Genomic DNA, 25,353 nt, shown 5'->3' with positions numbered 1-25,353 from the left:
TTCTACCTTTTTCCTGGGTAGGAAACTGAGTAAATTTCTGTTCCCTAGGTGCTTGACATAAGGGCTGCAGAAGGAAGGGATGGATGATAGCAGGGTGGAGGCCAGCGGTGACACCAGGACAGGCTGGTCTGGGACCACAGCACCCTGAGCCTCCCCACTGCCCCAGGTGCTCTCTGCATCTGCACCCTGGGTCTCAGCCAGCCTGGCCTTCTAGTGGTCCTTCCTGCTGTCAGTCCGCTCAGCTCCCCCCGTCTGCCTCAGTGCCATGGTGCTAGCTGCCGTCTCTGCTTGGGAGACCCCTTCTCCAGATGCCTGGCTCCTCCCTCCCTCATCCATGCCTGGCCTCCCTGCCTGCCTCGCCTCGGCTGCCCTTCACTAGTTCTCTGACCTACTTTATTATTCTGCACAGCACTTGTCAGACCTGAAAGTCATTTGTTTCCTTGTTTATTAACTGTCACCTCCACTAGACTATTAGCTCCATGAGGGCAGTGGCTTTGTCCAAGTTGCTTTCACTGCCATGTCCTAAAGCACAGAAGAATGTGTGGCTGGAAGGTGCTCAGTATGTTTTTGATGATCTACTGACCAACTGACTGAATAGACTTTTATAAAAAAGTAAATAGAGTTCTTGAATCTATAAGAAGCCGGTCAAGAATTTCCTTCCTTGCTTCTAAGCCTTCTTTCTGAATAGGGTTTAACTTGCCTGGTTTTATTTTGCCCAGCTTTTATTATACCCAGTTGGTTCATGAGAAAATTCTGTCTGCGCAGCCAGGATCAGAGCCCCGACCCTAGATGCCAGTCTGACATCAGAGTGGTCTCTTGTTTGGGGACAAGGACCCTGCAGTGGGAATGTGAGTGTGCAAAACTTTCAGCTGGGCCACAGGTTGCCTGACACTTCTGCATCCACTAGCCTGGCCTGGGGACTGCTGAGTACACTGGTAGGGGACGACAGAGACAGTAAACAGAGAAATGGTGGCAACACAAGGGAGATCAAAGAAAACCATATTAATAGCAGGTTCCTTCCTAAGTTTATACATTTTATCATTGTAAGGTCATGTACTGTTTCACTCATTAAGCACAACAAAGTAGAACTAGAAAACCTGCCAGAAACTCTTAAAATAGTCACATAAAATAATAATGTGCCTGTATATATACATTGTGTAATATCTTTCAGAGAGCTTAAAGATAACCAGTAAAATATTAATCATACCTGTTATACATAAGACGCTTGAAATCTTGAAATAAAGTATCTTTATTTTTGTCAATAAAGCCAACGACAGAATAGCTAGTAGAAAGAAAACACAGAAAACATGAGTCATTCGCCATGCAAGAGCCACATTTCAGCTTTTCTAGAAGTTTACAAGCTTCTCCACTGTTGAATATGCAATCAATCATCTAAACAGCTGGTACTGTCCACCTGGTTGGGGGTCCAGGGACACCAAATTTGCCCACTAAGTAGAAGGGACTTTGTTCCTCCTCTTCAGAAGGAGAGCCAACATCAGTCCTATCATTCTGATTAAGACCATTATTTCCTATTGTTCATTGCTTACCTCAAGAAGACGACTTCAAAACAGAGAGCTGTCTTTATCACCCAGCATTCCTAAGAGAAAGGCAAAGCAGCCACATACAGGCGCTAACGTTTCTTCCGTAGGGAGGCCAAGCGACTGCCTAAGGACCACTCAGTGCTCAGGGTAGGGTAAAGAATCCAAGAAGAACTGCAAGGACGGCAAGAATTGGGTAAGCAGAGGAGAAAAAAGCAGGCAGATCACACAGGGAAACAGCAGAGTGGAGGGGTGGGAGCAGGCATAGGCAGGGAGTTCTGGAGAGAAGAGAGCCCCGTATTCGTGGTTTGGAGGAAGGGAGAGAGTGAGGTCTTGAAAGCCCAGCGGAGGCTGCAGTTGGCCAGAAGAGCAGGTGTGGGAGCTGCACCGCTGCAGTGGCAGGCATGGCCTCTAGGGGGAGCACACAGCAGTGGGGTGGAGGAGTCACGGGGCTGGGGTGATCAAGCAGAGGCTAGGAGGTTGAGCAAACGGTAGAGTTCTCCTTAATAGTTTTGTCCTCTGCCTGTCTACATGTTCTTCCTTGACAATCCCATCAGGGGAGACAACACCCGGGTTTCTACTCCTTTCCCCTTGCCTTACATATTTAATTCTGTAAGAACATTCTTCCAGGCTTTGCTGCTCATGGGCACTTTAAGGTCACGACACCCACAGTCATCTCCTTGCCTGCCTCGTCCTAGGTCTTCTCCCTAATACCTTCTTATCATTTTGACTGAACTCTTGAAGCCACCCGACTCAATCTATTGTCAAACCCACACAACTCCAACTTCAAAGTCGTTAGTTTGGCTTTCAAGAATGTGATGTGATCTCAACCTACTTTTCCAGGCATTTCTCATCTGTGCTACAAAAAAGAACACATTCCAATCAAAGGAACCTAGTAGCTCTTTCCTGAAAATTTTTTTTTTTAAGCACCTTTCCCACTTTTTCCTACAAAAGAATTTCCCAGCATTCAAAGACCAGTATCAATCTTCTTGGCTTCACTACAATAGCATAAGGTATCATGCCATTTCCTAACTCTAAATTCTGGGATAACACTTTTATTGTTCATATGGCCAATAGCTTAAACCATCTTTTATTGTACACTCGTATGTATATGTGTGTGTGCCTAAGTACACATATAACCATATGTGTTTGGATGCATTTTTCATGTAAAGCTTTTTGTGGGCAGGGACCATGTCTTATAAAGTACTGTGTATACAGAAGACACTCAGTAAAAACTAGAAGAGGATGAAGGGCTTAGGGAGAGAAGAAGAAATCTGAGGCATTGAATATCAACTAGAGTTCCTGACTGGGAGTCTGGAAACCTATTGTCTCAGTTCTTCCATAAACTTGGTATGTAACATTGGGTATGACTTTACTCATTCTTTTAAGATTCTTTCTCTGTAAAGTAAGGAGGCTGGACTTGGGGGGGTCTCAGAGGCCTCTGTCCAGCTCTGTGTTTATGCCATTCTGAGTTCTGAGACAGTGCTCTGTGAGTACAGCTTGGATTTTCAGCAGGGGCTTTCTGTAAGGTACTGGATCTTCTTTCCTCAGTGTTTTGGGCCTGGGAACAGGACCAGAAAAGTGGAAAAAGGTGCCACTGTAGCACTGATGGTGAGTTTGACGGATGGGGAGATAATCTTGAGCCGTATTATTTTATCATTTTAGAGTTTTAATTTAAATCAGGAATAGCTATTAAAATTTCTTCAAATATCTTTTCAGCATTTATAGAGAAGACCATTTGCTTTTGTTCTTGTTTAATCTCTTCCCGTAATAGGTTACATGGAAAGAATTCCTAATGCAAAAAAGAAAAAAAAAAAAAAAAAGCAAAAAGGAAAAGACTACTTTAAACTATAAGATGAGGAGCAGTGTTCAACAAACAGCGAACAACACATCCGAAACAGTAAGCTGAGAAATGACCTCCAACAAAAGATAATCAGATCAAACTCCCTGGAGCCCAGGGAAAGTCATCTTCTCTGAATATGTTAAGGATGTTGAGAGGAGGAGCTTATCCTATATTATTCAGATAGGCCTATTATGACATCATCATGTCCTTTTAAGATAAAGATGGGGAGGTTTTAATTTTTTAAATTTTTATTTCTTTAAATACTCCTGGCTTTTCATTTTTCAGTTGTTGACTTCACAATTTTTCCACTTTTTTTTTTATATTGGTGCACTAGAGTTGTACATCATGGTGAGATTTGTTGTTATATATTCATACATGCATGCAATAAGTTTGGCCAATATTATTCCTCAGTATTGCCCATTCCCCTCCTCTTCTCCTTTAGGCAGAGGGAGTTTTAAGACAGGCATACCAAAGAGGAGGCTAAAAGGATACACTCCAATCAAAGGAACCTAGTTGCTATTTCCTGAATATTTTTTAGCACCGTTCCCACTTTTTTCTATGAAAGAATTTCCCAGCATTCAAAGACCGTGGAGGCAGAGATTCGAGTGATGTGACTACAAGCCACAAGCTGGAAAAGGAGGAGCCTCCGGCAGGGGGTGTGTCCCTGCCTCCAGAACTGTGGAAGAATGCATCCGTTGTTTTAAGCCACTGATTTGTGATAATTTGTGACAGGAGCACTTGGAACTTCATATGCCATAGTTCACATAACATAGTTACATTTTTTCATCCATTTCTATTTTTACTGTAAGGTAATCAGAAAATGTGGTATATAAGGATTTTACTTTTTCAATGATTTTTGAAAAATAATACAGTAAAACAGCTCTGCCATGTAGATATCTGGCTACTGGTAGCTCTTCAGTACAGGGATGATCTAGCCGCTGGGCCTTTTGGTGTCTGCAGCTGCTTCTACTTGAATATGCCCTCGTTTCTCCCTCTGATATTGCTTCTTCCAGCAAGACTTCTCTACCCTCCCTGCGCTGGGTTCATTATCCTTCCTCACTGCTCCCATAATGCTCTGTGCCTCTCCAGTTTAACCCTTTACTTTTTCCATCATAATGACTTGATGATGTATCTGCTTATATCTCCACTAAACTGCTAGTTTCTTCTGAACAGGGCCCATTTTATCCACGTCTCTATCCCAATCCTTAACAAATTTGCATGATTTACTGATCCATCCACTGATTGTTGCTGAATACCAAGAACTGTGCACAGGCATACAGTGTGTGCTTAATGTTTGAAAAGCAAGGAATGAATGAAGCTGTGCTGTGTGTCTTTTTTTTTTTTTTTCAAATGAACAGATAAAAATATACTGACACAAGAAATCATCAAAAATGCAAATAAAAAGGCAAACACTTGGAAGTTTCCCAGACTGCATTTCTGAAGCATGGTTGCATGCAAATCATCATGCTAGCCACTCCTGTAAGATACTCACACCACATCGCCTGCATAATGCCGGATTCGAAAATCCCGATCAAACTCCAGGATTTTGTCTGAGGCACAGACCTAAGAGAGAGAGAAGGAGATTATTTTGAAAATAGGCACTTTTGCTTTCCTAAAGGTACATTATAACTTCATATGAGATATTAGTGTCACAAATGATGGTATCATGAGTAAAATCACATTATGTGGGCTTATGTGGTAAGAACTGTGAACTTTCACCAAAAATCCACATAGCTAGACTCCATTTGCCAGCCACTCTTGCAATTGATATGGTCACGTGACCACATTCTGGACAGTGGAAGTGAAGTGTGGCAGCTCCAGGCCCCAGCTGGGAAGAGGTGGATGACTCCCCTAGGGACTAGCTGGAGGCAGAGGTTAGTGTCTAGGGGATGGGAGGCCAGGTGAGGGAAGAAGGGGGGATCTCTGAGAGAAACAACCTCTGCTGTCATCTGTCACTTCAATCTCGGCTACAACCAGCTGTGTTTTCTCTCCTCCATCTTCTACCTAAGGAGACCCACACTGAGCACTTATTATCTGTGAGGTGCACACATCTCATGCAGTCCTCACAACCTACACTAAAAGTAAGTACTAGGGCCTCTTTCTGACACACCTGGCGACTGAGGTTCCAAGAGGCCAGGTAACTGGCATAGGACCATGTAGCTTCCCCGGGGCATCCCTGGGAGGACTCGGGAATCCACGTAACGCCTGTGCTCTCGCATGTTCAGGGGACCTGGCTCCTCTGCCTGCTGCTTGAGGACTCCAGTTCACAGGAGACCTACCGTGTGCAGCTCTTTGTCATGGAAGAGGAATAGCTATGGAAAGGCAACTCGTGTGTGCCCCAGGGGTCTCCATAACCTTCTGCTGTCTTCCCTTCCAGGAGCACCTTTGCCCTGGGAAGACAGCTGGATGTCCTACAGGCTCTAAAGCAGTCATCAAGACTCCCCCCAGCGCTGGCTGCAGTTACATGCAAAACCCACGGAGATTCTAATGTTGGAGAGCAAACAACCCCAATCGCTAAAGGAATAGCTTATTAATTTGACAAATGAATAATTATGGGAAATTAGAACAAGACTTCTGAGGTTCACATCTGGGCACTACTAACTACCCACCCTTTCTCTCTTCTCAGAGTTTTTGAGAGTTGAGTGAACTATTATATAACCAAAGCATCTATATACAGAAGAATCTTCAAAATATGCAATTTCTCTATTTTTTTCCCTCTTACTAACTCCTTTCACAAACCCTTTCATTTATAAAACGAAAAGAACCCAAGTGATGAAATATGTCTGTGTGCGCACGTGTGAGTGTGTGTGTGTGTGCGTGTGCACGCAAGTGTCTACCAGGGACTTTGAACACTGGGGCACTCCACCAACTCAACTATGCTCCCAGCACTTAAAAATTTTACATTTTGAGACAGGGGGATTCCCAGTTGCCGAAGCTGGCCCTGAGCTTGCAATCCTCCTGCCTCAGACTCCTGAGTAGCTGGGATTACAAGTGTGCACCACCACACAGGCTAATGAAATATCCTTACATTTTGGATACACTGCAAAAATCTCAATTGATCTGAACACAAAAAGGGTTCTTTTGTTTTTTATTTGTGGCAATAGTTATATGTTTATAATTCAACTTTTTTTAAACTTTATTTTTTTAGTTGTAGTTGGACACAATACTTTATTTTATTTGTTTTCTTTTTATGTGGTGCTGAGGATCGAACCCAGTGCCTCACACATGCTAGGTGAGCATTCTACTGCTGAGCCACAACCTCAGCCCCTATAATTTAACTTTTTACTTTAAAAGTATTTTATAATTTATTGGGTTATTGCATGCCTCTCCATGGTAACTTTAATGCATCAAAGAAGTAGTTTAGTCCATAAGTGAATAAACATTATATGCCAAAAACCCTTTCTTCAATATGCCATTAAGTCGAGTTAATCAGTAACCAATGGCAAATGATGATCATACAGGTTAATAGCATTATATAACAAAACAGTACATAGTGATTAAAAATAGCTTGACAGCTTAGTTATTTAATTTCTTTTCTTCATTAAGCAAAAATCCCAGAAAAGAACACACTTTAAAAATCCACATCTTAGTACTTGTCCTGGGGATCCCAGAAAAAAGAAGAAGGAGCCATTTGCCTGATAGTTTGGAAATCAGAGCTTCCACAATTTGGGGGTGAGGTGGGAACATCACAGATAAATCACTAATTAGCATTTTCTATCAAATCAGTAGCAAGTGTTTAAAAAATTATGAACAGTTTCTCTGAAGAGTAAGATTATATTTCAAAATATTTGTAGACAAATTTAACTCAAGTATAGAAATGGCCAAGGCGAAAGATGGTTTCACAATAAGGTGGGCTTGACTTCTCATGTGTGACTCATGGGTATTTATTTAAATGAAGATTTAAATAAGATGTATTAGAAGAAAGGAATTTTTAAAAAAATAAAAGCTGATTTTCAACACGACTGTCTGACTGTCACCAATTGAATCAGTTTGCAGAGGGCACTGGTCTTGGGTCTTCCACCAACTACTTTGAAAATAGCTCAGTTTGCCTTATTTTTCCACTGCAGGGTTTTTTTTTTCTTTCTTATTTAAGAAATATTTCACTATCACAGGGTCATGAATATTCTGCTTTATTTTCTAAAATGTTTATAGTTTTAACTTCTCTACTTAGGTCTCTAATGCACCTAAAATAGATTATACATGTGTGTAGTAGGGATTCTGATTCATTTTATTTTCTCATGAATTTCTAATTATCAATTATTGAGAAGTCTGAAACTTACATTGTCATAAATCAAGGATCTATTAAAGTATGGGTCTGTTTGAAAAGCCAAAAAAAAAAAAAATACAATTATTTGGCATGATCGTGATCAATTCAATTTAACTTCACAAATACCGATGAATGTCTATCATTTGGTGGGTGGGTCTAGGGGTTCTCCACAACCTGACTTGTAATTACAACAGGCATTTATAAAGTATCCATCAAAGGTAAGGCCTTTCGCATGCAATCACTCCATTTTTAAATGCATCACTCTAAATCATTTAGGTTGCTTCTAACTTTGCTTACTGCTCTGCCTCCAGCACTGAGGAAGGCACCTGGAAAATGAGAAGCACTTAATAGGTATTTGGGATTCAAGTGGGGGATGACTGAGTATCCCTAGCCCAGAACCCTAATGTCAAAGATCGGTCTGTGGTGTTTGCAGGCCAATTTGTAGCAGGTTACAAGTCAATCCTCAGTAACAGCCTAAGGAGAATATCTCCCCAATAATGAGCCAGAAACATACCTCAGTCAGTAATCAATTTCTTGATGATATGTGCTTTGACTAGATAACTGTGGAATTCCCTGTTCTGATTATATAATTTCAAAGGCAACAAACGTCAGAAAATAGATTTACTCATGCTAAAAAATGGCAGCATGTCATAGATTTATAAAATAATAGAGGAGCAGAAAGGTTTGCCCTTTTATTTAAGGACATGAAGGAGCAGGGAGGTGTTCTCCTTCAGCTTATGGCTGCTAGGCAAGCTTGTATGTGTGGTGAAGGCCAGGGGTGATGGTGACATGCCCCTCCTCAACACAGAACCTGAACAAATACTAACAGCAGGGCCCGACACAGAGGTCTGATTGCCATCAGTTATTACAGAAAAGTGATTTGCTTGTGACAGTTTTAGATTGTGAAAAATGAGAGCAAAAAGAATTCCCGTTTGCTCAAGCAGTGAGTTTCCCTGTGATACCCAGAATTACGGTTTCAATTTTTCCTGTTTTCAAGAAAGTCACATAGAAGAACCATGGCAGAGCACACACCACATCTTGCAAATGAGGATTACAGTGAAAAGTCAAGGACAAAAGCTATTTTCTGTGCCAGAATTATCAGATGCCAGGAGTAAAATTCTAGCACATGAACCAGGACTCTGCACCTATTGGCTGTCAATGACATCATGCTTTCCAAAGAATCACGCTCATTTTCCCCATTTCTAGCAAATAAAATGGTCTGGAGCTCCCTCTCCTGGACGCTATGATTTTATCAATCTCGTCATTCTATAAACCAGAGAGGCAGAACTAACCATGCCAATAAATCATTCAATGATGCTTATGGCTTTTCTCTTTATTCGAGTGGACATTCTTTTAAATCCAATATGTAAAGTAATTTAACTCTGTCAAACAACGAGCAAAATCTGACAGATCAAAATGAGAGGAAGGTCTCATTAAGCACATTACCTTTCGGCTGGAAAAATGGCCATGTTTGCCCAATTTACTGTTCAGTGCCTCAAGGAACATTTCATCAGTGACTTTGCCGACATTCATGCAAGCGTCATCTAGGATGGCAATGATGCCTTTGTGCTGCTGCTCCACAAGGTCCACAATGATCTGATTGTTGAAGTAGTCAATCTGTAGGACACAGTGAGAAAGCAATTCTCTAAGTGAAGAGAGACCAGTGCAGGTGAAACACAAAGATGCCTCCACTGGTTTCTGGAGCATGTTTGACTCCCCTGATGTGAACTGTGTGAACAGCGTTGATGAGGAATGAGCATACATTCTAACAGAGTATGTGAACTCTGTAATAGAGTTTATTTTAAAATTTCTTTGTTATCTTTATATCATGAAACTCTTTGTCAGAGAGGCAAAAGTTATAAGGTAGACAACATTCTCTTCTTATGAATTCTTCTTTTGATCCTGTCGCCATATTGCATTCCCAAACCTACTCCTTCATGTTCTCCCCAATCCATTTTCTGATAACCTCAAGACCCAGCTTTCCCTAACAAATAACCTTCAAGTTTTATTTGACATACTACTCCATCATGAAGTTAAAGTATTACACAGAACTTGCACTTTTAGTTACATGACCTTAAGACTAAAAGCCAAAGACCTTTTCCTTCAGATTCTGAAAAGTTAAAAAGAATATGAGTCTAACAGAATTTTGACATTTTTTTCTGAATATACAAAATTAATTTTGAGATGTACATATCTACAAAAGATGAGAATACACTTTTTGTTTATTTCTATGAGCTGAATTAAGTTATAAAAACTTCTGCCCTTTTTAGCTACTTCAATATATACAAGCTTTGGACAAAATTCCTCTCTTACAACTGTCCTGATGGCCTGCACCGCACCGACCACCTCACACAGAGAGCACACACAGGCCTAACTCAGGCAGCCACGTGTCCCAGAGGGACAGCTCATTAGCAAACATTTGAATCTTATGTGTAGGTGTGTCCCATCTTGTGCAGGAGGTATACCTAACCTGTCTCTATTACCTTCTACCAGGTCTATATACCTGTAAGGAAACACTAACATGTCTCAAGTACCCCTGTCCCATGATTTAAAAATTCAAGGACTTTTGCTGGTTATTTGTGGCTTTCAGCTCCAAGTTCAGCTTGCATGTTGTCTTCTGTATCCCATGGACTGAAAGCCTACAATCTAGGTGGCTTTTCCCCTCTTTTTATACTTTTTCTGGTTTGTCTAAATCTCAACTGGGGGTGATTTTGCATCTCAAGGGACATTTGGCAATGTCAGGAGACATTTTTGATTGTCACGATGAAAAAATTATTTCCATCTTTGGAAAAAAATATTCTAAAAATACTAAAAAGAATTCTATAATTAATAGCTGACACCTTAAACTTTGGAATGAAAGACTGTTTTGTCTTGAAACAAAAGAATTACCTTAAAATTCAAATTGTATTACCCAAAGTGCTTGGTCTTTACTGAAGATTCTAGAAACTTCTAGAAACTCTTAGTTTGTAAATTTAATTCTGCTTCACATATTGTTTAAAGTAATGGTTTTCAAACCAGTTTCTCCCAGTAGCCTGGCATTTCCAGGAGTTTTTATTTTTTATTTTTATTTTTATTTTTGTTTTTTTAGGGATGCAGGAGCCAGGAGAGAAGTGATGGGATAGCTTAGGGGTATGGGCTCTGGTCTCCATTCCAAATACTACAGTGTTAACAAGTATGCCTGTGGGATTTGATACTCTGATTGTTAGGATCAGTTACCTCTGAATCATATCTGAGTAGCAAATTTTATGTTTAAATTTGCTATAAAACCTCCTAAGCTTCAGTTATATTGTATATTATACAACAGATATATTCTTAGAAAACTCCATATAAACTTAATTGGATTGAATTACATTTTAAATGGGCTATGAGAGTTCACTTGAGTGTTAAGTTCTCAATATTTAAAATGACTTGTAAACTACATTGTCAAAAGATCTTAAAAGTAGATGAATCAGAAAGATAACCAGGCGTTTATGAACCTCCTGACAGAAGTTCACACACAGTCCATGAATCAGAATGTGGAAAAAACTGTTCCTGAGTCCAGTCAAGGCTCTAGATCTAACCACCACTATACAAGACACACAAAGAACAGAGACGTATTAAATGGCACCTCAGGAATGGGATTAGCAAGATCCAGACTGTGGGAAACACCACAGAACATAGGCTCTTTTCCACAAAAGACTGCAAAGGGGGAGGGCGGGGAGAGAGGGGGAGAGAGGGAGAGGCAGAGGGAGGGAGGAGAAATCTGTGGGTGTGAAAGAGCTATCATAATGCAAAACCCTCAGTGGATCCATATTCCAACAAACTGTAGAACAACAACTGTAAGGCCATTGAGCAAATGTGAAATGTGCACACTAATTATACATCTGATGATCATCAAGGAGTTTTTGCTAATTTTTGGAATGTGATAATAATAGTACTATGGTTATGGTTTTTGAAGGTATTTAAAATAAAAGCACTGAAATTTTCATAGATGAAATAACAGGGTACCTGGGATTTGCTTCAAAATAACCTGGGGGCAGATGGGTAGGCCCAGATGGTATGAGAGGCAATCCCTGACAACCAGGCTGGGTGGTGGAGATGCGGTGCTTATCACACCATGATGCTCCTTATTTTTAAATTTTTAGAGAAAGTGCCACTATGCCTAGAAGATTGAGGTTTTAAAGAAATACCTAGAATAGAGATTCTAATTTTCTGGGGAATGGACACTGCTCAGTAGCTGTCACCTTGGGGTTATAGCCTTCTGCTCTCTCCTGAATATACATTTCTTTGGCTTATTTAGCTAAGATTTTTTTTCCCTTTTTAGGGCTATTGATCTTTTTCAGATGTTTGGAATAACTTACTGCATGTTACTTTGCCTTTATCAACTATGCCTTTGGAACTTGATACTCTGATTGTGAAAGGTATATTTGACCTGTACCTTGGAATCAAGTCTGAATGACAAGTTTTAGGATAAAAATTGCTTTAAAAATTTAAGCTTCAATTATACTTTGTACTATACATCTAATACATTCTTGGAAAGCTCCACTTAACTTAATTGAATTACATATTAAATATGTCATGAGTGTTCACTATTTAAATCAAACTATAGGTAGCTCTTTCATAACGTAACTGATAACTCTGGTATATTTGTAAATAGATAAAATTTGTGCTAATGTACTTCAATGCATTTTCTATGGTGTGCTAATATTTAACATATGATGGAAGACAAAAGATTTAAGTTGAGGCAGGAAAGCTATTTATTATACCAATGTCTCTTTTTTTCTCCTGAATGAGAAGAGATGGAAAATAGGAATGTAGGAAGGAATATAAAAGTAATTTAAATATAGCATTTCAAATAGATTTTTACTGCTATTATGTTGATATAAAAGTAAATATTGACTTTAGTATTATTTTTTTCCTTTTCATTTCCAGGGCCAAGGATTGAACTCAGGACCTTGTATGTGCTGGGCAAGTGCTCTGCCACTGAGCTAAATCCCCAACCCTGACTTTATTTTTTATGGCATGGCAAATTTATAAACTCAGAAAGTTACAAAAACTCAGATTATTTCAAGTCTATTCCTAAAAGTGTTTTAAAATACGAATTTATAAGAAAAATTATGAATTTCATTTTTATCATGAGCAGAAGGTTTGATTGAAAGCAACCAGAAAGCCAAGCAAGACATGCTTATGGGCAGCCACCTCTGGGTTTGTATTCTGGACAGTCACACTTTCTGGCGTATCTTACCAGTTTAGTGTGCCTCTGACAATGATACTATTTCACAGAGGACCGTGAGAAGAGAGGTGATAACAGGAAAAGTAAATGGAGATGAAAGTTAATACAGGTGACCCATGGGCAGGTTTTGGAGCGTATGAACATCATCAACTGAAGACAGTAAAACGTCACACAGTTTGCAAAGTAAAGCAGGAAAAGAAGGAAGGAGAAAAATTAGATTTTGAAGCAAACTTCAGGCAACTTAAAGTAACTTCTAAGGGACGCTGAACTCTTAACAGACACAGAGTCAGGAAGTCTGTGTGGGATGGGCCACGTGGTGATTCACTGGTTGTCAGTCAGTGTGTTCTTGGCACTGTTGACAACCCTGAAAATGAACTGGATTTACATATTCCAAAGGGGAAGCTAAGGTTGGCCGTTTCAAGTACCCAAGAGGATCAGGAAATACCTAAAATGATAAGATTGAATGTCACTGATAACAGGCGAGATACACGAAGGCATTTCCCGCGTCACTCACATGCTTCCACGGGATGCCCTCCCGCTGATACTCCTCTTGTTCCTGCTTCAGAACCAGCTGGATAAATAGCTGCTGCAGTTTCTCATTGCAGTAATTGATGCAGAACTGTTCAAAGCTACATGCAAAAGAGTAAATTAAGTTTACATAAATAAAAAATAAGCAATAGGGTTGGGGTTCCCCCTTCCCTTTTTGTGCTTAGGAATTGAACCCAGGGACATTTAGCCACTGAGCCACATCCCCAGCCCTTTATATAGTATCATTTACAGACAGGGTCTCACTGAGTTGCTGAGGCTGGCTTTGAATTCATGATCCTCCCAAGCCACTGGGATTAGCAATGGGGTTTTAGGCACCTCCTGCAGCTCACCTGTTGTTGTCAAAGATTTCAAAGCCATAGATATCCAACACACCAATAACAGTGTTTTTCCCATGGATGGTGGTGTCGTAGTTCTTGACCTCAATGATATCATTAATTCGAGTAACGATCCAACAAAAAAGGCGCTCATATATTGCCTGGGAAGAAGATAACATTGTAAATTTTTTGCCCATTTGGGGGTGAGTCCTCTGGATTTGTGATTTCCTATCTACCTTCTCCTTACAGTTTAACTAATAGCTGTTATTAGACTAAGCAGAACAATAAAACATGTAGATCATATGTTACCAAAAAAAACTACATGATGTTTGCCAAAAATAAAGTGAGTGATCTGGGTTTTTAAAAGATGATCCATCAGCCTTTGGATGTTTTCCAGCGATGTTCCCCAGGCATGTTCCCGCGTCCCACTGTGTCAATGATGGGCCTGCCCCCTTGTGAAAGTCACTCTTTATCAATTGACATCATAGTTGGTGTCAATTTCATCAACTATGAGAAGCTGGGAACAAACGAGTTAATATCTATACTTTAATATCTATTCTCCACTAAAGTTCTGTGAATTCTAAAAAATATATAAATACCGATTTATAAGGCTCAATAAGGGTCTGAGCCAAAAGGCCAATGTTTGAAATTCCTTGAGAATCAAGTCCATGCTGAGGGTGTGGCTCAGTGGTGGAGGCTTGTCTAGCATGCATGAGGCCCTGGTTCACCCCCAGCATGACACACACACACACACACACACACACACACAGGTCAAATACACATCTGTTGTACAAGGATATACATACTCCAAAGACACACGTGGAGAAAGGTGTCACAGGCGGCACGCATCCTCAGCCTGACACGCTGGACATGTTTCTGATGTATCCCCCCGCCAGCCACTCTTCCCCCGACTTCACTTCTCCTGTTCTTTCCAATCCACTGGGGTCTTCACTGATGTCCTGCTCCTCCACTAACATGGCTCATCAAGGACCCAGAGCACCTCTGTGCAGACTTCTGTGTGGACATCTGAGATTCTCTATGTCACTCAACCTAGGTGCCCACTCCCGTTTTTGAAATATTCTCCTGTCTGGGATTTGTGATAACACCCTTCCTTGATTTTCTTCCTGTTTCATTGGCTGACCTTCTAGTTGACCTCTGAGAGGGTTTGCTCCTCTAAAAGCTGGAGTTTTTCTTGGCCCTCTTCTCCTCCCTCTAGTGCCCTCTGAGTTATCTCACCCAGTATTAAATACCACTGATATGGTCTGACTCCCAAATGGTTATCCCCACCCAGACCCTGGAGAGTCTCTGAGCTCTGGACTCATGTGCTTGACTCTGCCTGACAATGACCCTGAGATATCTCACAGACACCTCAAACTCAGATCCTGTGGGGACTCTTGATGTTTTCACCTCCAAAAACTGTTCCCTATCCTACTTGGAGCCATAAATAAGTGGCACCAGGCACTTAGAAATTAATCATTGATTCAACAAATGATTAATTTTCTGACTACTCACAATGTAGTTTATTGAAGCCATAGGACTAAGCAAACAGAAATGGTCTCAGTCTCCTTGGAGCTTAGGGAGTAGGGTGAAGAGCAATTACTTTCTGTCTCTCTGTCTGTCTGTCTGTCTCTCTCTCTCACACACACACACACACTCACACACACACACGCTCGCTCACTCTCTCTCCCATCATACCATACTTAAGGAGCAGTACTTGGCACTGGAAGGGAATTTGATCTATCTGGTATTCAGGATGGCCAGGGAGGGCATCTCTGAGAAAGTGATGTGGGAGCAGAGGTCAGAAGGATAAGGGGGGAGAAAAGCAAGGCATGCTGGGGAAACAGCATGTACAGAGGCCCTGAGGCTGGAAGCAGAAGGGGATAAAGATCACCTGGGAGGCCCAGGAGAAGGCTGTGGTGCTGGAATGAGGAAAAGTGGCTGCAAGACAGTACTAAAGTGAGGTGGGAGGGGCAGGCTGGAGCAGACCTTGCCAAGGCATAGCCTTTCTTTCTTTTTTAAAATTTATTTTTATTGTTTTAATCAGAACTTTATAGTTATACATAGTAGTTGGGTTCATCTCAACAAACTCATACATGCATGGAATTCAATTTCGGTTCAAGATCCGCCGTTTCCCTCCTGCCCTTCCTCCCCTCTCCTGTTCTCCTTTCTCTACTAGACTTCCTTTGGCTTATCTATTTATTTATATTATATTCGATTGGTTCTTTCTATCTATGCATAAAGGTGAAGTCCCCTGTGGTATATTTATATGTACACATAACATGATTTTTTTTTTTTTTTTTTTTGGTGCTGGGGATTGAACCCGGGACCTTGTACATGTGAGGCAAGCCCTCTACTAACTGAGCTATATCCCCAGCCCTCACATAACACAATGTTTAAAGAATTCATTCTGCACTGTCTCCCCTCACCCATCCCTCCACTCTGCCTCTTGATCTCCTTTTGAATTATTGGTCTCCCAAAGGCACTGTCCTTGGTTCCCTCCTTCCCATGGTTGGTATGATTTTGCTTTTCTGGTGTGATGCTCACAGACAGAGGGGTTCATTGAGACTACGATGGTCAGAAAGTCTTATCATGGTCTCTAAAAGCCTTTGCCTGCTGTCAAGAGGTGTCTGAATACATTCTTGATGGGTTTCACTCAGGTTGCAGCTGCGATCCCCCCGGGTCTATAGCGTCTTGGTGAAACCTCACCTTAGCAAAAGCATCTCGGCCGTAGCAAGCTTCTTGTTCTGTGTGCTGCTTGTCGATGATGTCACGGCCTGTGGCCACTGTCCTGTAGAGAAGGGCTTTCTCAACCATGTCTGTCTTAGTAGAGAGCAATTCCGCTATGATAGACACAACCTTGGTGTTCTCGATGAGAGGTGTGTCACCGTCCACTACAAATTTTAAATTTCCCTAAATCGGAAGTGAAAAGAAGAAGACACATCATTTCCAGTGAGGTTCTAAAATATTATGTCAGGGATATATTTGCCAATTTAAAATACAATTCAAGTGTCCTTGTTTGCACCCATTTTCCCAAGATGGGTGTGATTCTGTTTGAATCTTCTGGGTTTTGAACCTGTTACATCCATGACATTGGCTGCTACTCTGAATTCTGCAACATCAAGGATAGAGGACTAGAAATTAAAATGAAAAGCCCAGCACTTTGTTTTTTCCCTCGTCTCCAGAAACTTGTACAACTTTTTGTTTTCAGCTTATTTTTTTTTTATAGCAGTCCTATATTTTTATGCAGTCAAACTTATGAGTCTTTTGCCAAGGGTTTTTCTTTCTTTGGTGTCTATACTTAGACCATTCCTTCCCAAAGAGTTATGAATACTTAATATTTTCTTCTAATACTCTATTTTCTTTCATTTAAACTTTTAATCTACTGGGAATTTATTTTGGCATGTATTGTAAGGTAAGACTCTGACTTTACTTTTTCAGATGGTTAGTGCCCCAACACCATTTCTTGGGTTGTCTAGTTTTTCTCTCCTGACTTGAAATGTGTGTGAGTGTGTGTGTGTGTATGTGTGTGTGTGTGTGTGTGAAGTTTGCTCAAGTGTTTGAATGTATTTATGTTCCACTCACTAAATAAACAATAAATATTTATTAACCAACAACCAAGTGTCTAGCCTATCAACTGATCTGTTGATTGATTAACTTGTTGATCTGGTGTTAAAGTTTTATAACAAGTTTTAAGACATCGTAGCATTTACAATCACTTTAACTTTGGCAGAATTCATTATGTCTTCTCTCCTCCCTTCCTCTACCCTCTATTCTTCTTCAACACATTTTATTTGATCTTCTTACAGGTTTATTGGTCCAAGTAAACTCTAGGATCATGAAATCAGTTAAGAACAAAATAAGGTTCCTTTCTGGATTCTGAGAAGGGCCACTGGATTCTATTTAGAAACTAACTTGAAGACACAAGACAATGTATGATACTGAAGTCTTCCTAGACAGGAATATTTATTTATTTATCTGGCTGCCCCTTTGAGGTTGTGCCACCCCTATAAAATGCCTTGTAACATTTTTCATATGGATTCTTCCTCCTCTTTCTCCTCGTTCTGTTTCTTAAGGTTTTAAGCTTTAAAACTATCAATTATAATTGTAAAATTATACTAGGAGCTAGGGACCTCATAGTCACCAAATGGTAAGGCTTTTTTTAAATTTTTTTTTTAATTCCATGTACTTCTGACTCAGAGTTAAATCTTGTCATATTGAAGAGAAAGGTAATTTTTGTTCCAGATTTGTATCTGTGTCATCCTTCATGTAGTGTAAGGTTGCATGTTCATAAAGTTTCCAACACCTCCAATCATATTAGGGATAGTGAAAGAAACCCAGCACCTGGTTCTTCACTTCTCCTGGGTTTGGGGAGCTATAGTGGAAAACCCCTGGACCACAGGTGTGTGGCAGTGGCTTATGGTTTTGACCCTGTGAGGAGCTGGCTGCCCCTTTGAGGCCATGCCACCCCTATAAAATGAGATGACTGAAATCCAGTACTGATCATCCATGATCTTATGTTTCAAATGCTATTAGAAATTTGCACTATGAGTAGTCACATTATTGTTGGAGTTTTTTCTCCTCAAAATTAACTAGTTCGAGGCTTGACAATACCAATGAGACAATGAACTGAAATTACAGTTTCAAAACCCACAGTGGTTTGGAAAATCCCTCATAATATTATAAAATAATAGTGAGAACCACCAATTAATTTCTTCAAAATGTGAGCCAAGTTTTCTTTAAATAAACTGCCTTTTAAATCCATAGAGAAAAAACAAAATTTTCTTAAAGAGTATCCTGTCTCCACAGGGAGCCAAAACATTCTGAGAGGTGAACCCCACTCCAAGTACACACTCCCACTCACCAAGTGAAGAATAGTAGCCAGAATTTTATATACTGTTTGAATCTCCTCGGGTTTGAAGCCAATTACTTTCATGGCATCAGCTACAACTTTGAATTCTGCAGCATCATTGATAGAGGACTAGAAATGAAAATGGAAAGCCTCAGTCAAGACATTTCATATTAGCATTAAAATCTAACAATTTTGAAACTAAGTTCAAGTTCAGCCATGGTCTTGATGTCTTTGTAGTAAATCACTCGAGATGATGAGTATCTAGATAATAAAAGTATTTCAGGGATGGGAACATCATTCAGCACATTTACAAGTCCACTTGGGTGTGATAGCCATCTACCTAATAAAAGCACTGTGCACTTTTCTGGAAGCTTCAGTTCTGAGTTGGGATCAGACGTACTGATTAGCGCTCCTGATCTGTGAGGGCAAAGGCATGGAATGCAAGATCACAAATGGAAATGTTGAAGGTGGGAATTTTCAAAATATATGATTGGCTATTATCATCTGTGGCTCTTTCTGCATACTTTATTTCCCTCTCTTGCATAATCAGACTTTTTATTTCCTAGATGAGGAAAGCAGGCCCCCAAGAACAAAGCAGCCTGTCTCAGTCACTCGGCAAGCTGTGAAACAGACTGGGACTGCTTCACTTTTTCACTCACTTGGAAATAAGTCAGATCTTCTAAATGTTCAGGGGAGTTTGAGGATGAATCACCTGCTCTTAAGGAGCCATGGCTATGAATTCAGGTTGTAAATTCAACATTACTTCATAATAAAGCAATGGTTAACTGCCTATGTTACAACTTTTCCCAAAGCAGCCATTATAGACTCACCCTTTTCTTGGTGAGTTGCTGCTCTTGCCTGGACACAGAGACCCAGCATAATGCTCACCTGGTGAGGGAACCTCTCTCCCGAGGAAAACATGTTCCTCTGGTATCCAGGAGATAATCAAGCAAGAGGTTGTACCTACTAATTTTTTTTTATAACCTTAGGAAAGATAATTAACCTCATTGAGTCCCAATTTTTGTCATGGTTACAATGGACATAGTATATTTATTTTGGTACTAATGTGAAAATGGAATGAGAATTTGTGTAAGGTATCTCCCTAGTTAATAGCTCATAAAGACACACAAATATCAGATATTACTATTATTATAAACCTTATCATAAACCACAACAATGTTGAAATTGCAAAGCAACTGGAGAAAAGTTCTAAAAGTGTAGGGAACTGCTTACTGTTTCCCCAACACCCCTTCCACCTGACTTGTTTCTTACTGACAGAACATTTGTTTACTCCTCTCCAAGCACACAATTGGCCTGCACCTCATCTCATGGGTACATCTCCACCGGTCTAAACTAATTATGGGGCTCTTGCTTCCCCGCCAATCACCTGGTTAGCCACAGGCATGTGATGCTATTTTTGATCAATAAGAAGCAAGGGAGGGAGAAAGGGAGAGAGGAAAAAAGAGAATGAATAGAGACAGATAGATATGTACGTGAAGTGAGTGTTCCAGGGAGAATTACCCCAGTTTATAAAGGGATATAATGCCAGGCATATTGCTTTTGCCTCTGACTCTCAGAATTTTGAGACTATGAGGAAAACCAGACTAAGAGGACAAGATAGTCCCCTGAGTAGAGCAAAGCTGTAAGTTAGTAAGACAAACAAATAAACAAACAAACAAACAAAACCATCTGGGTTCCTAACAACATGTGGAGGCAACAACCATTTCTGGAAGTGTCCTGTCTCGAGGCTTCTTGTCTTGTAAGATAAGTAAGCAACACATGGTATCTTAATTGTGTAATGAGTTCTTAAGACTAGTTAAAAATATGTAAAGCAATATTTCTAGTTTAAATTAACATTAATTTATATTTGTCTACATAGGAAAACAATAAGGATTACACTGAAATATAATAAAAGCAAGTTTACTTAATTAGGGCTTATTGTGTGATTTCATTTCTAAGCATGCACCCCCCAAAAAAAACCCTGATAAATTATTATTACGTGTCGATGATAAGATTTATGCAAATTTTGCTTCCTTTTGGTTTAACTTTTATTTTAGGTTTTGACTCAGTTGTTTTTGTTAGAGGGGAAGTGGCGGGGGGAGGGAAAGTAGATACAGAACACTTATCAATAAAAGGGAATGTAAGCTGAATTTAACTTAGAAAGAGGTCTAAATATTAATTTAATACTTACTTTCTTGTGGGGGTTCTACTTGGGCCCAAAGTAATTTGGTTAATAAGACAATCTGATTAAAAAAGAATGTTTCCAGCCACTGGCTTTCTAAGTGTTGATTTTATAATCCTCTCTACATATTCAAGTATTTCTGATGATTCTCAGAAAGGAGGAGTGTTGCCCTCTGTTGTTCTATTTTCAACTAAATTTCAGCTAAATATTTCTGCCCTAATGAAATATTTCTGCTCTGTGAAAAGTTGGTGTTATTTAAATGTCAAATAATGGAAAATTAATTGCAAAAACATATTATTTATTTTTATGCCTAGTGATAAAAATGGAGCTAAATCAGTAGTGAAAGTATAATTAGCTGAAGGTAAATAATAAAAAAAATTGAAGACATATATTTTACAGCTTAGATCCTTTTTTTAAGTTTATTTTTCATCCAATGAGAAAAGCAATGCATCTTTCATTAAAGTTTAAAATGTTGAAGAGTAGAACACAAATATCCATAATATCACCCTTCCTGAATAAACAGTTAAAAAATGATCTGTGTCCTCCAGATCTTTATTTAATGCATTTATATACTTTTCCTCCTGCAAAACAGAATAATGTAATTATTGCTTATAACCTACCACCAACAAACTGCTGTATTATCACCAATAGTTGTAAAACGATTAGCAGAAAGTTAATTAGAAATAAAACAGCAAAAGTGCATGTGCACATGTGTATGTGAGTGTTTGCATGCAAAGGGAGTGGGAAAATGGATTAATTTTGAAAGCTGCATACACAGAAATGCCCCATGGGCCAAAAAACTATTTCTAGGATGCATGAAAATCAGCATCTGGGGGAAAAAAACAGTGAATGGAGAATAAGAGTTCTTTTTAATTTTGTTTTGTTTTACTAACTTGCCTTTGGCCAAATCATATGAAATCTTAGAAGGCAGACTTCCTTGTTCTACTAATATCTTTATAGTAGCAAAATATTGGAATAGGATTAAAAACACAGAAAGAACCTTCTTTTCTGCTAGATGGTGACAAAATATAGGGATGGACTATTTAACAGAGTTGTTGACTATAATGTACTGTGTCTCTGTCTCTGAGAGTTTAAAAAATAGAAGAGAATTAGAAGAAATGTGTATTTGCCTAGAGGCAGCAGGCTCAGTCAGATGAATAGCTAATGTCCCTTCGGATTGTCTGATTCTGTATCTGAACAACCTTGAAGAAGAAATTCCCACCTTTAACTGAGCTCCAACATGGATGTAGTTGTAGGATGAAAGGGATTTCTGCAGGTGTAGAGAGCGCAGTATCTGCTCTGACCCTCCTTGGAGTAGCTGAAAAACATTTCATTAGAAATAAATTGGTAAGATATATACGGAGGCAAATATATCAAATACCCTACATTTATGTCAATCTGGGGGATTTTGGCTTTGAAGAGTTTTTAAAAGTTGTTTGGGCTTTTTGCTTCTTTTTACCTGAAGGTAAATAGCTTCAGTGTCATAAGTTAAGCAGAATATTATATGATACAGGACAAAAGATTTGAATAGGATTATCTGGAAAACAGCACCCTAGCCCTGAAGAGGTCACTTGTTTAGCATCCTCATTACAGAGGGATTGAGCTGTGCCTCTGAATCTGGAGAAAGTCAACACTGCCGCAGAGTGGAGAGGCATCGCAGGTGCTGAGCGCGGAGGCCCGCCAGAGAGGAGACTGCTTTTCTTCACCTGTTACCTTCTGGGGTAACGACTCAGTGTTGGATGAAAAAACATTTTAGCACCTTCATTCAAGGGGGAAAACACTGGGAAAAAGTTTTGAGTACTTGAAATTAACTTTTCTGCATGGGGTAGAAAAACAGTTCACTCAAGACACAGCCAACTGTCAACAAAAACTGACACAAAATCGACAGCCCTTTTATAGAGAACATGCCTTTGGTGAGGCATTGTGTTTAAGTTCTCTATGTTGAACTGTATGCTTTGGTTTACTTAAAAGGGATAACTATCAGACTCTGAAAACTGAGTTTTTATGCAAACACCCCAGAACTTGCATGTGTGAGTGAGGGGTGTCCACCACAGCAGTTACCAGACCCTATGGGACACTGTGCTCGACTGCATGGTGGTCCTTCAATCACCTGCATAGACAGCTTATGCATGGAAAGCAATCTCAACTGATTCAGAGCTTTACTTCTTAAAAATCCAAATTAATATTGCTTAATTTGATCACTCTATTTATTAGCCTTGGTTTAGATCACTTTGGGCTTTAAAAAATTATAATGATGCATCAAACTTGGTTTCTTAATGCAGATTCCATTACACAAGGGACAGTTAAAAGATTCTTGTTTAGACTCTTAACAGTATTCCCAAAAGAATTGTTCAGTTTTTTTTTTTCCCCTAAGCTTTCATGGGATAAAGACAATTCTCCCTTGAATTTATAAAGCCTGGTTAGTTTTTTTTTTTTTTTAAGAAATCATATTGCTTTAGAGTATCTTTATAATAGCAAAATAAACTGAATTTGCATTCCCATCTCTGGAACTCGAAAATATAGGGACAAGAGCTTCAATTAAAAATAAAACCAAATTAATTTAGCATATTGAGAATTGACCATACCAAAAGTTTTCATGGTCATTACACCATTCTCTGCACTGGTGCAAAGAGATGCAGGTGATGCTCAATCTAGTTCATCTGATTGGTAACCACCTGCTGGCCCTCACAAATGGTCATGCTAATTAAATCTCTTATGAAGCATGTGGGGTAAGGTGTGTGCACATGTGTACACATCTGTAATGTGTGTGGACCAATGGGCACAAGAGGGGGGCGGAACAGTGGAGAGCCCAATACAAAAACACCAATTTCTGGAGCAGCTGGGTAAATGATCAATTCTCTGCCCAACAGGAGATCACTAACCTGATAGAAAGAGTGAAAGCTTCTTTCTCCTGGCTGCTGCACAATCACTCGAGACTAAGGAAAAACACATTCAAATGGTTAAACTCAAATGTGCCCATAAAATAAAACGGAAGCCACTTTCTTAAGGAATCTTGTGTCTCCAGTGCATTTCAATGTCCAGGACAAGGAATAGTTCTCACCTAAGACTAGATCTTCCCTGTTTCTCAGGCATTTTTTTTTTTTTAATAATTCTTAAAACAGAGGTTCCTACAACTTTCTGAGCAATGAAGCTATTTTGCTTTTTCTTTTAAAGAAAGAAAGCCTAAAGATAGTATTTTGTGAGGGTTGGAGATTGGAAGTGGGGAGAACAGAAAGGAATGCTTAGGGAGGACTATTCTCAACATTCCCTTCCCCAGGGTCTGCTGGCATTTTAAGGAGCAAGGCTGTATATCCTGTAATAAAACCAATTGCGCAAGATCAGTCCCTAGGGACTCCTGCCTTAGATGGTTCCAGAAAGACTGCTGTTAGGATAGGGCTCAAAATGTGTGTTCGTCCAGTCTGAAGGGATTCTTTTGATTAAACATGTGCATAAAGCCATGAAATATTTTGTAAAAAAAAAAAAAAAAAAAAAAGACTGATAACACTTGGCATTTCCCGTTCTTTTTTAACAGGCTCTGATAAAGCACTCATTTCCTTAACACTCTGACCTCAATATAACAAAAATAAAGATTATGCTGCATTATACTGCCCTAAAAGAAGCTACAGAGTAAATGGGACGGGAAATCCTTAACTGAGAAGGCATGTCCTCTTAGGTCAGAGCAACAACTTAAGGTGGAGACTCAGCTCTATTGAGCACAAGCTTAACAGTGAATCTTGGGGATGCACGTACTCCTGCAGTCAGGCCCAGCGATGATCAAGATTAGTTAGGACATGACCATTCTGCCAGTCCCAAGAGGAAAGTTTTAATTGGAATCCCCTAGAAATTGGGCCTAACATTTGCTTAGGCAGATAAAACATATTCCAAGTTTTCACTGACCAAATACAGTATGCTTTATAATTAGGATGTAAGATCGCAGAGTACATATATGATAACACAAAGCAGTGAACAAATAGAAACTAAGAAGAAAAGAAAATTTCAAATTAATTAAAATAAACATGAATGGAAGAGGGTGATGGATAAGGACTAGAACTGACGAGTCCTAGTTGGTTTTTGGTTAAACCTGACCCAGAAGTTTGTGTTCACTCTCTTTCAATCCCCTCACATATGGCCCTTCTCCCAAAATCTGTACCTAACAAATCCATAAATTTTTCCAACTTGGTATTACAAGTGCTAATAAGAAAACACAAAAGGAGAATCTTATCACACAAAGCTAACTTGAGGAGGGAGAAAAGGATACTAAAAACTACTTTAAAGCTAAAAAGTTAAATTCTATAAATAGAATCAAGTATTTTAAAAAAACCCTAGCATTTATAAACATTACCCTCAGAAATTAGCACACTTTACCTTCTCCAATAAGTAGTTGTTGATATGCCCACCAATAGGGTCTCCTTTGAAATCAAAGTTGATATCCATGTATTTTCCAAACCTGCTTGAGTTGTCATTACGGTTGGTTTTGGCATTTCCAAAAGCTTCCAAAACACAGTTGGACTTAAGCAGCATATTCTTCACTCTTTAACACAGATAAGTGAAAGTCATTATAAAAACTTGCAGAGACTAGGACTTTTTAAAAATTGGACT

At 39.5% G+C, this 25,353-nt stretch overlaps 1 protein-coding gene across 2 annotated transcripts in view; it reads right to left on the bottom strand.

Annotated features, from left to right (window-relative positions):
* Positions 1 to 25,353, bottom strand: part of Myo1d (myosin ID) — a 308,773-nt gene that overhangs the window by 195,145 nt on the left and 88,275 nt on the right. For both annotated transcript variants that reach the window (XM_076869891.1, XM_076869892.1), the window contains exons 4-13: positions 25,120 to 25,285; positions 23,637 to 23,690; positions 21,977 to 22,072; positions 18,585 to 18,701; positions 16,430 to 16,633; positions 13,739 to 13,884; positions 13,375 to 13,489; positions 9,095 to 9,265; positions 4,874 to 4,944; positions 1,208 to 1,282 (exon numbers count right to left, since the gene is read on the bottom strand). In XM_076869891.1, the coding sequence (XP_076726006.1) occupies positions 1,208 to 1,282; positions 4,874 to 4,944; positions 9,095 to 9,265; positions 13,375 to 13,489; positions 13,739 to 13,884; positions 16,430 to 16,633; positions 18,585 to 18,701; positions 21,977 to 22,072; positions 23,637 to 23,690; positions 25,120 to 25,285 (1,215 nt within the window). The remainder of the gene's footprint in view (positions 1 to 1,207; positions 1,283 to 4,873; positions 4,945 to 9,094; positions 9,266 to 13,374; positions 13,490 to 13,738; positions 13,885 to 16,429; positions 16,634 to 18,584; positions 18,702 to 21,976; positions 22,073 to 23,636; positions 23,691 to 25,119; positions 25,286 to 25,353) is intronic.

The sequence above is a fragment of the Callospermophilus lateralis genome, chromosome 11 (assembly GCF_048772815.1).
Source record: "Callospermophilus lateralis isolate mCalLat2 chromosome 11, mCalLat2.hap1, whole genome shotgun sequence".
In the NCBI taxonomy this organism is placed as follows: domain Eukaryota; kingdom Metazoa; phylum Chordata; class Mammalia; order Rodentia; family Sciuridae; genus Callospermophilus; species Callospermophilus lateralis.
Note: the sequence above shows the minus strand (reverse complement) of the source record. Positions and strands in the feature narration are given on the sequence as shown.